This window comes from Mustela nivalis (genome assembly GCF_964662115.1).
Source record: "Mustela nivalis genome assembly, chromosome: 2".
NCBI classification, from domain to species: Eukaryota; Metazoa; Chordata; class Mammalia; order Carnivora; family Mustelidae; genus Mustela; species Mustela nivalis.
The window spans coordinates 2,684,575-2,697,248 of record NC_139021.1 but is presented as its reverse complement, the minus strand read 5'-3'; the positions used below and the strand labels follow the sequence as shown (position 1 = coordinate 2,697,248).

Sequence of the window (12,674 nt, the reverse complement as noted above, 5' to 3'; positions counted from 1 at the left end):
TGGGCTCCGTGCGGGGACCACTCCACACCCGCGGACACGGCCGGCGTCCCTGCGCCCCGTCTCGTGTTTCTCTGTTTGGCTGAGCTTCTGTGGTTCTGTTCTGCTGAGGACCCTCCTGCTGGAAGGTCCTGTCCACGCCACGCATCGCTTACAGTGCCGGTGGGTGTGGGCCTCGCCGCACGCAGGGACCTTTCACTTGCTGTGGCTGACCCACACCAGCGTGTTCGGCCCTCTTATCTCGCAGAGGTCAACTGGACACTCAGGTCGTCAGGGCTGGGGTCCCTGACAAGAAAGCAGAAAAGCCCGGCAGGTGAGACAATCCGCAGTGGCACTGGGCTTGACACCTTAGACGAGACCACAGCGGCGTTCTGTCTAGCCGCTTCTGCGGGAGTGACGTTTTTGAAACATCCTGAAACAACACCGTTAACCCTGAAACACGGGTCACCGTCACAAGTGAGACCGTCTCTGGATGTCAGCCCATGAGACAGCAGCAGGTAAACAGTAACCTGCTGGTAGATGCGTGCGTGGTCAGAGCCCTCGCTGGTGCCCATGCTCAGGGGGCTCAAGATGGTTCTTTTTTTTTTTTTGGACAGAGATCACAAGCAGGCAGAGAGGCAGGCAGAGAGACAGGAAGAGGCAGGCTCCCTGCTGAGCAGAGCCCGATGTGGGGCTCGATCCCAGGACCCTGGGATCAGGGCCTGAGCTGAAGGCAGAGGCTTTAACCCACTGAGCCACCCAGGTGCCCTTCAAGATGGTTTCTCAAAAGAGCTTATAAAAAGTCTAAACTCTGAACACCAGAACGGCAGCCCCCTCGGGTCCTCTCCCTCTCGGAGAGCTTTTTTATTTTATTTTATTTATTTATTTGACAGACAGAGATCACCAGTAGGCAGAGAGGCAGGCAGAGAGAGAGGAGGAAGCAGGCTCCCTGTGGAGCAGAGAGCCCGATGCAGGGCTTGATTCCAGGACCCCGAGACCATGACCCGAGCTGAAGGCAGCGGCTTTAACCCTCTGAGCCACCCAGGCGCGCCTCTCCGGGAGCTTCGCACCATCACTCGATAAACCTGGCCCTGCTGCCCGCCACTCTTCTTCTGGTCTCCCTCTTCGTTCCTCGAAGTGTGCAACCAAGAACCCAGGCTCGGAGGGATCAAAACTCCCGTAACAGCAGTAACTGCCGGCCTCGCTGTCATGGCTGAGGTCAAAGGAGCCAGTAGCACTTGTCATACAGTAAATGCCTAATAACGTATATTTAGATGGTGAGCTCCTGTGGATTTGTGATACTGTGATGTCAGGCAGAGCGGGTTTGGCTTTCGAAAGCACCTTTATTCACATAAAATACCACGAAGTTTGCCCGAGGAAAATGTGCAAGTCAGTGGCTCTTAGCAGCTTGGCAGAGTTGTGCCGACGGATTTTAGATGTTTTTGGCCCCATCGAGAAGACCCGTATGCCTTCGCATCACCCCACGTGGTCCTCCGGCCGCCCCCACCTACGCATGTCTCCGTGCATTTGCCCGTTCCGCACGTGTGGTTTTGGGGCCGTAGCTGGCCTTGAGAGGCTGCCTTCACTCCGCACAGCGTTCTCTAGGTTCCACGCCGTCTGTCCACATAGCTGTGGTTCTTACTGCTGAATCAGATCCCGTCGTGCGAACGTGCCACGGTTTCTTTGTCCGTCATCTGTCGACGGATGTTAGAATTGTTTCGACTTTAGACTGTCGTGACCGGTGCAGCCGCGAGCCGTCCTGTGCGTGTGAGCTCCGTGGGGACCTGTGCGGTCCCTTGCCATGGGCGGCAGACGCTCACCCTGCAGTCCTATTCTCCACCCCCGCCCCCCACGCTGTGCGTTTCTGTCCTCCTGTCCGTCCGGGCGAGGGGGACGTGGCGTCTCCCTGTGGATGTGGTGTGCGTTTCCCCGGCGACGAACACCGGAGCACGTGCACGTGCCCTGCTTCCCGTCCTCAGCGCTCACCCGCTGCCGCCGTGCTGTCACGTGCAGCCTGGAGCATTTCGGAGCGAGTCCCGGGAAGGTGCTCGGGGCCCTGTGGGGACCGGCCGCTCCTGGGGAGGAGCCGGGTTCTCGCGGCATTCTTGCCAAAGCCAGTGACTCACCAAGTGACAAACAGACTTTGTGGAAAGGCCATTCAGACCTTCATGGAAGGAATGGAAAACGTCTCCCAGTCTGCCCGCAAATGAGGAAGAAATAAGGCTGTGCTCTCAAGTTAAAAATGTGTGCCTTTTTTTAGACCTTAAGAAAAAACCACCTTGTTTCAGGCCGTTCCCCCGGGAACCTTCATGGGCACGTCTAGCCGGCCGCTCCCACCCGCAGTCAGGAAGCAAGCCTACTCAGGATTTACGTGTTCTGGAAGATTCAGGACAGGCAGCAGGCTGGAGAGCGTGTTGGGTTTGGACGTTTTCCTCGGTGGGTCTGGGGACTCGGACGCCGTTGTGTGGCACACGTGTGCAAGAAGGTTCACGAGGGGCCGCACGGCCCACCTCGCCCTGTCAGCCATGTGCTTGGGCCGGAAGGCGACGTGTGCTCGGTTCCCATGCCGCCTGGACACACGTTCAGAGTGGGGCCGTCAGAGCGCCCGGGCGCTGCCGGGCACCCGACTCCCAGAGTGGGACTCAGTCTGTGTATCTCGTCACACATCAGGCTTGACCAGGAACCTGGTACACAGCACAGGAATCCTAAGTGTGTGCTCCTTGAGCCCGGGGCCCGGCCTACCCCCAGCCCTGGAATGTTCTCTCCAGGCTCCCTGAAGTGGCCGGCAGTGTTTGTACCCGGGCTGGGGAAGGCCAGAGACCCGTCTGGGATCCTGACTCGGACTGGGGCGGGTTCCATCCAGTCTAGCTTGTGGACGTGACTCAGGGCAAGCCCGTGTTCCTTGGTGGGACAGGAGAAGGCGCTGATTTCATCAGCGGTGACGCTGCCGTAGGGAACGCAAAGTGTGTTTTTGTGTTTTCAAAGGTGTGTGCAAATGCAGAATCTTAATCGATCTTTCTCAAACTTGCAGGAAGCTGATGGCCTAATTCTGATAAATATGGATAACGGGAGCGTCACGTGTTCTGATGACCGGGAGGTCGACGTCCCCGACATCCCCCTGCTGGCGGCGCACACGTTCATCCAGAGGTAAAGGTGGGGGTCGAGTGCGCCCGGATGGCTCCGGTCGCTTCTGCGCTTCTTGCCCGTCTTACGTTCCAGAGCCGCGCTTTCTGTCTTTAGAGTTTGGAAGTTATTTGTGAGTGTTTTAAGGTGGAAGTCATTAGTCCTTGTTCTGAACGTGTCTAGTTATCAGTTATGGCCCCACTGAGTAGGTGACGGTCCCGACCCCGGAGACCTCCCCCCTCCCTGCCCTGTGGTCTGCCTGTGACTTCTGCGGTTCCTCCCCCTCCCTCCTGCCCTCTTCTCCTCTCCCTCCCCTCCCCCCTCCCTCCTCCCTCTTCCCTCCCCTCCCCCCCACTTCCCTCCCTTCCTTCGCCCCCCCCCCACAGACGTGTACACAGACCCACATGATGCCCCCACAGGGCAGGATCCGTGAGCTGCCCCGCGCCATACAGCGCAGAGGTGGGTCAGGTTGACTAAGGTCAACCCCCATCAGCGCTCTTACCGCCTTGGCCCACATCGGGCAGCCACAGCTTCTTCCTGGAAGGGCCAGGGTAGGCTCTGGCCTGTGTCGTGTGGGGCTCCAGGACTTTCTTGCTGGAGCTGCTTCTGGGGCGGGGAAGGAGCTGACGTTCCTGTCTGCAGGGACGGGCCCCGGGTGGGGGTGGGGCGGGTGGCTGCCCCTGGGTGTGTGCAGGGCAGCCGAGCAGGGTGTCGGGCGCGGAGTGTCTCCGGCGTGAGCTCGGGGAAGCCGGCATTCGCCACTGTTCCATTTTGGTGAGCAGAAGCTGCCTCCCCCGGCTCTGGGAGTCTGACGATTTGGCGCTGCTGGGCCTGGTGTCCGGTGGTTCCCAAGCGTGCGCTTCGGTGGCATGTCCCCCGTGGGATGGGGGCCCTCTGCTCGTCCGTGTGGTGGTGTCCGATTCGAGGACAGACCCGGTGGCTTGTGTCTGTGCTTGGCTGGGCCCCCACCTGGTGGGACGTGCCTCCTACAGCCTCAGCCACGTGAGCTAACCCAGGTGCGGTCGTGGCGCCTCGTGAAGGCTCCTCGTGGTCACTGTCCCTGAGGTCCTGGGGTGCTGGGGTGTCCGCACAGGGCCTTTGGTGGAGCGGGACAGGAAGCCGCACCCTTCCCCGAGAGCCCTGCTCCTCCTCACCCTCTCTGCCCCGTCTTCCTCTTCCTCACCTGCATCTGTGTTCATCCCCGGCCTCCCCAGCGCAGGAAAGGGGCCCCAGCTCCCCCCGGGCGGAGTGCTGCAGAGTGCCCAGGTAGGAGGGCCAGCCTTCTCCTCCGGCGGAGGGGTTGTCCCTGCACACAGCACGCAGGGGGAGGCCACGGCCACAGGCAGCACCACGATTCTGTATGCATTCCCTCCCCGCCGCGCCCCTGTGCTGCCGGGTGCACTGCCGGCTCGTGTTCCTTCTGAGTGGGGGCACCTGAACGGGTCAGCTGGGGTCAGTGGGGCTGGGACACCGTCCCCAGGAACGGCTTCTTGTCACATGCAGGGGTGAATCTAGAGCGCTCCCCAGCCCGCCCTAGCCCTGCTGGCTACTTGGACCTGGTCTCAGCCTGCCTCCCCGCCCACCCCTCCCACAACTCCTGCTCCTGCGGGGCCTCCAGCCGGCGGCTAGCCCTGCTCGGGGCGTTCCCGTCTGTCTGGCGTCTCACCTTGCAGGACTAGGGTCCTCCAGAGGCCCCCTCCAGCCACCAGCGGCCTCTTTTCCGGCTGTCCTGGCCTCGGATCCTCCCCCCGCCCCATGACCTCCTATTTGGGGTGTGCTCCTCTGTTTTTCGTTTTCTTCTCCATTGAATGTAAGCCCCACCCTGCTGCTTGGCCTGTGGTCTCCACGCAGCCCACGCCCAGATGGCACCTGGCGTTTGGGGGCGCTCAGGAATCACGGGGCAGACGCAAGTGCATTGGGCGTGTGTCTTCTGCAGTAACCCGCACGCTTGCCGGATGGTCTCTAGAGCTGTGGCCTTGATCGTGCTGGGGAGGTGGGGGACCCCGGGGTGGCCGGATGCCGGTGCCGGGTATCTGGAGAGCGGGTGGCTGCGAGCGGCGACACACAGGCCCTTGGGTCCATCTGGTCCTCCCAGACGGGGCACGGTGGTGGGCAGCCCCGGCCAGGAGGCAGCCTGCACTGGAAGCCCTTTGTCCTTCCTGGGGTGCAGGGTGTGTGCTGTCGCAGGGCAGAGCCGGGCAGGGACGAATCTGGCTCAGGTGGAAACCGGAGCAGCCACGGCGGAGGCCCCCGTGGCCTCGGCACGGGTGGGCTGTTCGTGTGGAACAGGGACTGGACGTTCCGGGGCAGGTGTTTGCCGTCCCGGCACGGAAGTTCCCGACGCGCCTTCCCAGCATCCGGAGTGTCGGTGCCCCTGGGAGCGCGTTCTCCCCACCCGTGAGCGCGGTCCTGGCCTGCGGTGCTCAGCGTCCCGCCGTCCTTCCCAGGGTCCAGAGCCTGCGGCTGCACCACGAGCTGGACCTCGCACACCTGGGCGCCAGCACGGACCTGAACGAGGGGCGCGCGCGCCGGCGGGCCTGGCAGCGGGGCCTCAACTGCCAGGTGCAGCACGCGGCGCTGCAGCTGCTCGTGGACGTCTTCAGGTACCGGAGAGCCGCGGCGGGCAGCCCCGGGTGGACGCGGCTGAGGGCCTCGCCCCTCTGGCCCCGGGCCGCCGGTGGGGCTCATGCCGGCTGCGGCCCGGGGCTGCCCGGGGTGGGGACATCGGGTCACTGCGGGAACGAAGCCGGCCCCCCAGCCCCCAGCAGGCGGCAGCACTCAGAATCTGTCCCCGTCAGGAGGCCGCTTCCCTCTGGCTCCACTCCCGCCGGCGCCGCCGTCCTGTTTGTCATTCGGCGGCTGCGTTCTTAGCTGCTGTGACTCCCCATAGGACAAAGAAGTGATCAGGAGAAAACAGGCCCGTGTGTCGTAGCAGGTTGTGTCCCTTGCTCGAATGGCATAGTCAGTACAGACACAGATATATTCTTTTAATTTTGTTCTTTTGGAATGAAATCTTTTGCAAACAAGGCTGTTTTGTTTTCTTAACACCTTATAAGCTTGACGAATTGTAAAAAAGCAGAGACTGAATACAGAGGGTCAACTCTGTGTCCTCAGACAAGTGTTCCCTTGTCAACGGAAGGAAAGCGTTGAGGGTCCAACTAGGGAATGTGGCCCGCGGGCTCGCTGACCCCAGTGGTGACTGTACTTAGCCGCGGCAGATCATACGTGTTCACGCCCAGGGTCGGCCTGTCCGGGGTCGCCCCCTCGTGTCCTCTTTGTCATGTGCAGGAGGAAGGAGGGGCTGGAAGAGGAAGAGGGCCGTGAGGGTCCCTGGGGAGGGGACGCCGTGCTTGTCCCAAAGCAGCTGGAGGAGAGGGTGCACCCCAACCCAGCCCTGCCGGCACGTGGGACCGGGCTTGCAAACTGACCTTTTGGTCCTTTCTGTGCTGCCAAATCGCCGTGGCTGTCTCCCGTACGAAGGATGCTTCCACACTTAGACTGTCTCTCTCCTTGTCAGGGACGTGAAGAACCACCTGAATTACGAGCACAGGGTGTTCAACAGCGAGGAGTTTCTCAAAACCAGGGCTCCGGGCGACCAGCGGTTCTACCGGCAGGTGAGGAGCGGGCGGGGCTGGTGCGCACTCCGGGTCCTGTCCCACGCCCGGGTCTGTGATCACGGCACCCTACGGGGACGCTCTCTCAGCGTCTGTGAGTGTTTCGTGCAGTATTAGTGTTTCCAGAAAGTTCGTTCCAGCTTGGTTGGTTCCTTTGGACCCTCCGGCCCCATCTCAGTTTTTTCCTTTTTTTTTTTAAAGATTTTATTTATTTATTTGACAGACAGAGATCACAAGTAGGCAGAGAGAGGGGGGAAGCAGGCTCGCTGCTGAGCAGAGAGCCCGATGTGGGGCTCAATCCCAGGACCCTGGGATCATGACCTGAGCTGAAGGCAAAGGCTTAACCCACTGAGCCCCCCAGCTGCCCCCTCCATCTCAGTTTCTTGATCTGCTCTGCACCGTGTAGTTCCCCGTTACGAAACGCACCCACGCCATGTGTAGCGGCTGAGACATGTTGACAGACGCGTGTGCCCGGGAGCCACCTCTCGGCCCGGATGGTTTCTGCCGCAGGCGCGCGGCCGCGGGGCCCTCCTCTCGGACGCGGCACGGGGCGCTGGGTCGGTCCCCTGCTCACAAGCCCGTGGAACATGTCTGATCGTGTCTGTTTTGAGGAGTCGTGTCTGGGGCTTTGAGCCGGCAGCTGGTGCGGCTGGTGCTGATCTTAGGGCCGTTCCCACATTTTCCAGGTGGGCGAGAGCACCTTTCCCCGGGGGCTGGTCTCCTTCCTCCTGTAGGACCTGCTGCCCCGGCCACCGAGAGCTCCCAGGCCTCCCCCTGCTCTTCCTGCCCGCTCCTCTCTGCCTCATTCCGCGTGCTTCCCCCTTCGGGGCAGAGCCTCCGCGCCCAGCCCAGGTTAGGGGGCCCCCGCGCAGACTTCCAGAACTTTCTCTGCAGAGCTGCCTCAGCCCTGAGCTCCAGGCGGGTCTCTGGGCTGCTGCCCTCCATGGCGCCCCGTCCAGCTGATGACCCGAGGGGTGTCTGAGCTCCCGTGCCGCGGCTCCTCTCACAACTGAGGTCCACACAAGGGTCATTCGTGTGGGCTGGCCGGCAGCCTCTGCCTCTCTCTGGGCACTGCCCGCGCCCTCATGTCTGCTCTCTGACGTTTGCTGGACAGACACGCTTCCCCCGTTCACGGGCGCCCCAGCTGTTCGCTCCCCCCATGCCCCCTGCCCAGGGTGTAGAGTCTGGCCCGTGAGATGCTGCCCACAAGGGACCCTGCCACGAAAGGCACCCCAGACAAGCACAGAGAGAAGCCACAGGGATGCTCGCAGGGCCAGAGCAAAGGCGGGAGCCCTGCTCGCAGTCGGGTCACAGCTGTGACGGGCGCCGGGGCCGAGCTCCCTGCTCGGTAGGCCCGTGGGGTGTTCTCCCGCGGTCGGCTCGTGGGGAGCTCTCCCGCGGTCCCCGTGAGCCACGGCTGCCGCCTCCCATCCCGTCCCGCCCACTCCTGCCGTCATTCTCGTGCGGGTGTTTTGCACATGGGTTTCCAACACTCTCCTCATGGGCCCTGTGCCCCTGAAGCTCTCCTGTCACCCAGCGGAGCAGTGGCCTGTGGGCTTGGGCCTTGTTCCCTGCAGGCTGCTGGCCCACAGCAGGGAGCAGTGTGGGGACAAGGTGGGGACAAGCCCTGGCTGCTGGAGGGTTGCCTTGTCCAGTGAGAGTCCAGGGCCCGGTCATGGGAGCCGCAGGCACTTGCTGTGAGGAGGAGGCTCTGGTCCCCGGAGATCTGGAGTCAGAGGCCACAGGGCACTGGCACTTTGGCTCTTGCTGTCATGGGGGGGAAGTGGTTGAACTTCTGAAAGCTCGGTGACCTCAGACACAGAATGGCGGCCCGTGGCAGTGGCCTGGGGAGGACCTGGAGGCCAGCCCTGCAGGGTGCGATCAGTGGGGACAGCTGCCTGCTTAGGACCTTGTGTCTGAGGAGCCGGGGGTTGGGGACAGGCCGTGGCTGGCAGGGAAGGGGCCCGGAGGCTGCTCGGACGGCTCGGCGAAGGCCAAGAGCACAGCGGTAAGTGGCCTTCCGTGGTCTGTTTCAGGTGTTGGATACCTACATGTTTCACTCTTTCCTTAAAGCCCGGCTCAGCAGAAGGATGGACGCCTTCGCCCAGATGGACCTCCACACGCAGTCCGAAGAGGACAGGTGCTGTCGGCCGCGCGCACGACTCGGGACCAGACGCTTGAGCAGCATGGGTTCATTTGGGGGATGAATGACACGTCGACCAGAAAATTTCACATTCAGAAACATATAACACGTGGGGCTCGTCCCCAAGAGCTCTGTCTGGGGGGACACCGAGCACAGTGTGCACGCCCTGCCGCTGGGCTTCCCTCTGCCGCTGCTGCCCGGCATGCTGTTCCAGCTCTTCCCATGCTGTTCCTGACAGACTTCGTCTATCTGTGTCCCTTCCAGGGGACAGTCTGTCTGTCCTCCAGCCGCTGGCCGCACGGGGGCAGACAGACGCTGAGCTCCCGCTCTGTGTCCCGCTCGCGTGCGGGAAGAGCGGGCCGCGGGTGTCGCGTGGAGAAGAGGCTCGGGTGCTGAGATGTGTTCTGCGGCCGTACTCGTATCGATAAGGTGTTGCTTTTTTCTGACCCCAGATTAAACGGGATGCTGGTAAGCCCAAGAAGACCCACCATCGAGAAGATGACCTCACGGAAATTCTCGCCCCTGCACATCGCCCACAGGCGAATGGTAGTCAGCATGCCCAACCTGCAAGACATCGCCGTCCCCGAGCTGCCCGCCCGGAACGCGTCGCTTCGCAAAGTGGACACCGCGGGCTGCGGAAGCGGCAGCATAGGTGATAAACCAGCCCCGTCCGCACGTGGCTCCCGCCGCTAGCGAGTCGCTGAACGCGCCGGGCTCTGTCTCCGTGCAGGGGAATGCGGGTTTTGTTTTTGTTTTCGCGGTTTGAGTGTTTGAAATATTTCTCGAGTGTTTATTTTGCAAACTTATTCGTTACGGGATATGCTTTCTTACCCGTATTTTCCACCCCCGGTCACATGCCGTAGCTTGCGGCTGTGCACGGTTTCGGTGTCCCTCACATACATGCGTGTCTGTGTGTTCGTATAAAACACCGTGAGCTGGGGGTGGGGGGAGGTCCCGTGGCCGCTGCCTCAGGCTGAGGCCACCGGTACCCGGTGCTGCCCCCTGGTGATCGCACACAGCAGAGCGGCGGGCCGAGGGAGGGGAGCACCCGGCCGGCCGCAGTGGGGGCCGTGTGTCCAAGAGAAAAGCCCTCCATGACAGAGTAGGCATCCCGGAGGTAGTGCTGTGTCTTCTTCCGCTGTGTTCTCTCCTCGCTGTGTGAGTCTAGGCAGCTGGCGTCCCCTCTCTGGGCCTGTAATTCCTTTCTTGTCAAACCCAGGGATGTTTTCCACCCCCGGCTGTGCTCACTCCACTGTGGGAAGGTGCTCTGCCCTCCCCGTCCTCTGAACCTTCGCCTGCAGTCCCCCCACCCCAGGGGCCTTCCTCTCCTCTGGGTTTCACAGCCTAGACTCTGTCTCCCTGGGTTGAAGGGCCTCCCCACACAACTGGCCAGGTCCTGGTCCCCTGGTGCCACCGGAGAGGCCCTTCAGTGACATTTGTGGAAGGAATTAGTGGAAGACACACCGGGATGAGGTTGGCTCTGGGCCCGTGGGACGTGTGAAGCCTCAGTTTGCACGTCTGTACGATGGGGTTGATGGCCATGGCCTTCTCACAGAGTGGCCGTCCAGCTCAACGAAACCAGCAGTTTCTGGGGCTTGGAGCTGCCCAGTGGCGTATCGCGCCTGTGTCGTCAGCATGACCCTCCCGCGAAGACTCACTACCGGGTGTTTCCGTTTAGTGCTAGCGTCCTAGCAAATAAGATCATTCTGAACTCTCAGGGTGCCGTAGGAGTGGGGGGGGCATTCAGCTCGGGGGCACGTGGAGCTTTCTGGAAGAGGCACAGAGGTTCTCGCTTGACATGGCACCCAGGGCCCAGAACGTTGATGCAGACAAGGTGACGGGGACCTGGGTCTGTTCTCACGTCTGCTGATGGTGCACGTGTCTCCTCTCGGCTCTAGCTCTGAATGTGAGTCCGAAGCCGACGTACATGTTCAAGATCCCGGAGATTCACTTCCCGCTGGTGAGCCAGTGCGTGCAGGCCTACTACGCCGACTGCGTCGCCCAGCTCACCAAGGCCATGAGCCTCCTGGCCCCCGACAGCTCCGTGCTCCTGGCCCGGTACTTCTACCTCCGTGGGGCGGTGCACCTGATGCATGGGCAGCTGTTGGACGCCCTGCTGGACTTCCAGAGTCTCTACAAGACAGACATCCGGATCTTTCCCGCCGATCTCGTGCGGAGGACGGTGCGGTCCCTGTCGGGCCCCCAGCGCGCCCAGGCCGAGCAGGTGCCTGAGCTGCGACGGCTCATCAGCGAGGTGGTGGACAAGGCCGGCGAGGCCGCGAAGCCCGACGACCGCGTGAAGAACTTCGAGCTGCCCAAGAAGCACATGCAGCTGGACGACTTCGTGAGGAGGGTCCAGGAGTCAGGCATCGTGAAGGACACGGACATCATTCACCGACTGTTTGAGGCGCTCACTGTGGGTAAGCGGCCGGCAGGGCCCAGACGGTGGGGTGGAAGCTCATGGGGCCGAGTCCGCCAACCCCGCTGTGAGCCCGTGGCAGGGGGCTCCACCTGAAAGGCAATCGCAGGACCTGCGGGGGGCGAGGGGCCGCCCTAGGGTCTCGGGGAGCGTGCAGAGTCCGGAGCTGCGGCAGGCTCGCCGCTATCCTGGGGCCCCACCCACGGTGCCATCCCCACTGCCCCCCTGCCGGGGCGGCGGGAACGTTTCACATGACCCGATGGCGCGGACGGGCACACTGCCATATTTACGGCCGCTGCCTGGCTCGTTTGGGACCTTTCTGCCCACCCCACCCCCACAAAGGGACCAGTGTCCCCAGCTTGAGTCTGCTCCTCCGACCGGGTCTTTACGTGCTTACTGAACGCGGTACGTGGGTGCGCGTGGTTTCAGACGACGTGTGTGCGTCCGGCCGCGTCGTCCGCGGTCGCTCCGTTACTCAGCCTTCTGCTGTCACAGCTCACTGTCCAGTTTATTCACTGGACCGGCCGATGGCAGCACAGCGGGAACAGGGCACGTCGCACCTGTCTGCGCAGCCGTCGGTGGCACCTGGGCCTCTTACTTTCCCAGACACTGCCCTAGTGAGCTTCACCGTGCCCGCTTCTGTATGTTGTGCCCAGTTGTGCTGGGTCTCCCGGGGGCTGGTGCTGAGACCCCCGTCGGGGTGGGGGGACCGCCGTCCTGCCAGCGAGCCGCCTCCTTGCCCTCAGGGCAGCACGGCCCGTGACACCCCCACGTTGCTGTCCTGGATGCCCAGCTGGTCTGATGAGCGTCCGCTCGCACGCTCGGAGCTGCTCTGGTGTCTTCTGTCCGTGTCTACACTAGATGTTTGTCTTTTGCTCACGCCGCGTGGGAGAGCCTTGTGTCCCCTGCAGCCCGGCAGCGCCTCCCCGGTCTCATCCAGGGCCCCCGTGGGCAGGCTCGGCCAGCTGGGTCTGAGGGGGACAGGTGCTCACAGAGAGGCCTGGGCAGCGGTGTGTGGGGCTGTCGGGAAGGGGGAGCATGGGCCCCCATGACTCAGCGGCCCTCAGGGGCCCTCAGGTCTCAGGGGAGACCCTGCCCCTTCCCTTTGGGTGGCCTCTACAAGGACGCAGGGCCAGCCTGTTCAGGGGTGAGGCCTGAGATACGGTGGTGTATGGCCACTGGTGTTACTGTTCTTCGGGAGCGAGACGTCCAGGCTGTGCGTGGCTGATCCGAGATGTCACCAGGCTCTCCTGGTGTGGCCTTGTGGCTTCATGGCATGGTGCGCCGATGGCCCCAGGGAGCACTGTTCTCCCAGTGGGAAGCACAGGTCTGTCCCCACTCCTGTGGCCAGAAGTGTGTTCCACAGCCTGTAGCTACCTGGGAAGCATAGTTTAATGGC

General features: G+C 62.5%; 1 protein-coding gene across 9 annotated transcripts in view; it reads left to right on the top strand.

The window, feature by feature from the left end:
* Positions 1-12,674, top strand: part of DENND3 (DENN domain containing 3) — a 50,339-nt gene that overhangs the window by 17,135 nt on the left and 20,530 nt on the right. For all 9 annotated transcript variants that reach the window (XM_082720621.1, XM_082720625.1, XM_082720623.1 and 6 more), the window contains 6 exons: positions 3,008-3,123; positions 5,547-5,702; positions 6,617-6,713; positions 8,750-8,853; positions 9,309-9,508; positions 10,755-11,276. In XM_082720621.1, the coding sequence (XP_082576747.1) occupies positions 3,008-3,123; positions 5,547-5,702; positions 6,617-6,713; positions 8,750-8,853; positions 9,309-9,508; positions 10,755-11,276 (1,195 nt within the window). The remainder of the gene's footprint in view (positions 1-3,007; positions 3,124-5,546; positions 5,703-6,616; positions 6,714-8,749; positions 8,854-9,308; positions 9,509-10,754; positions 11,277-12,674) is intronic.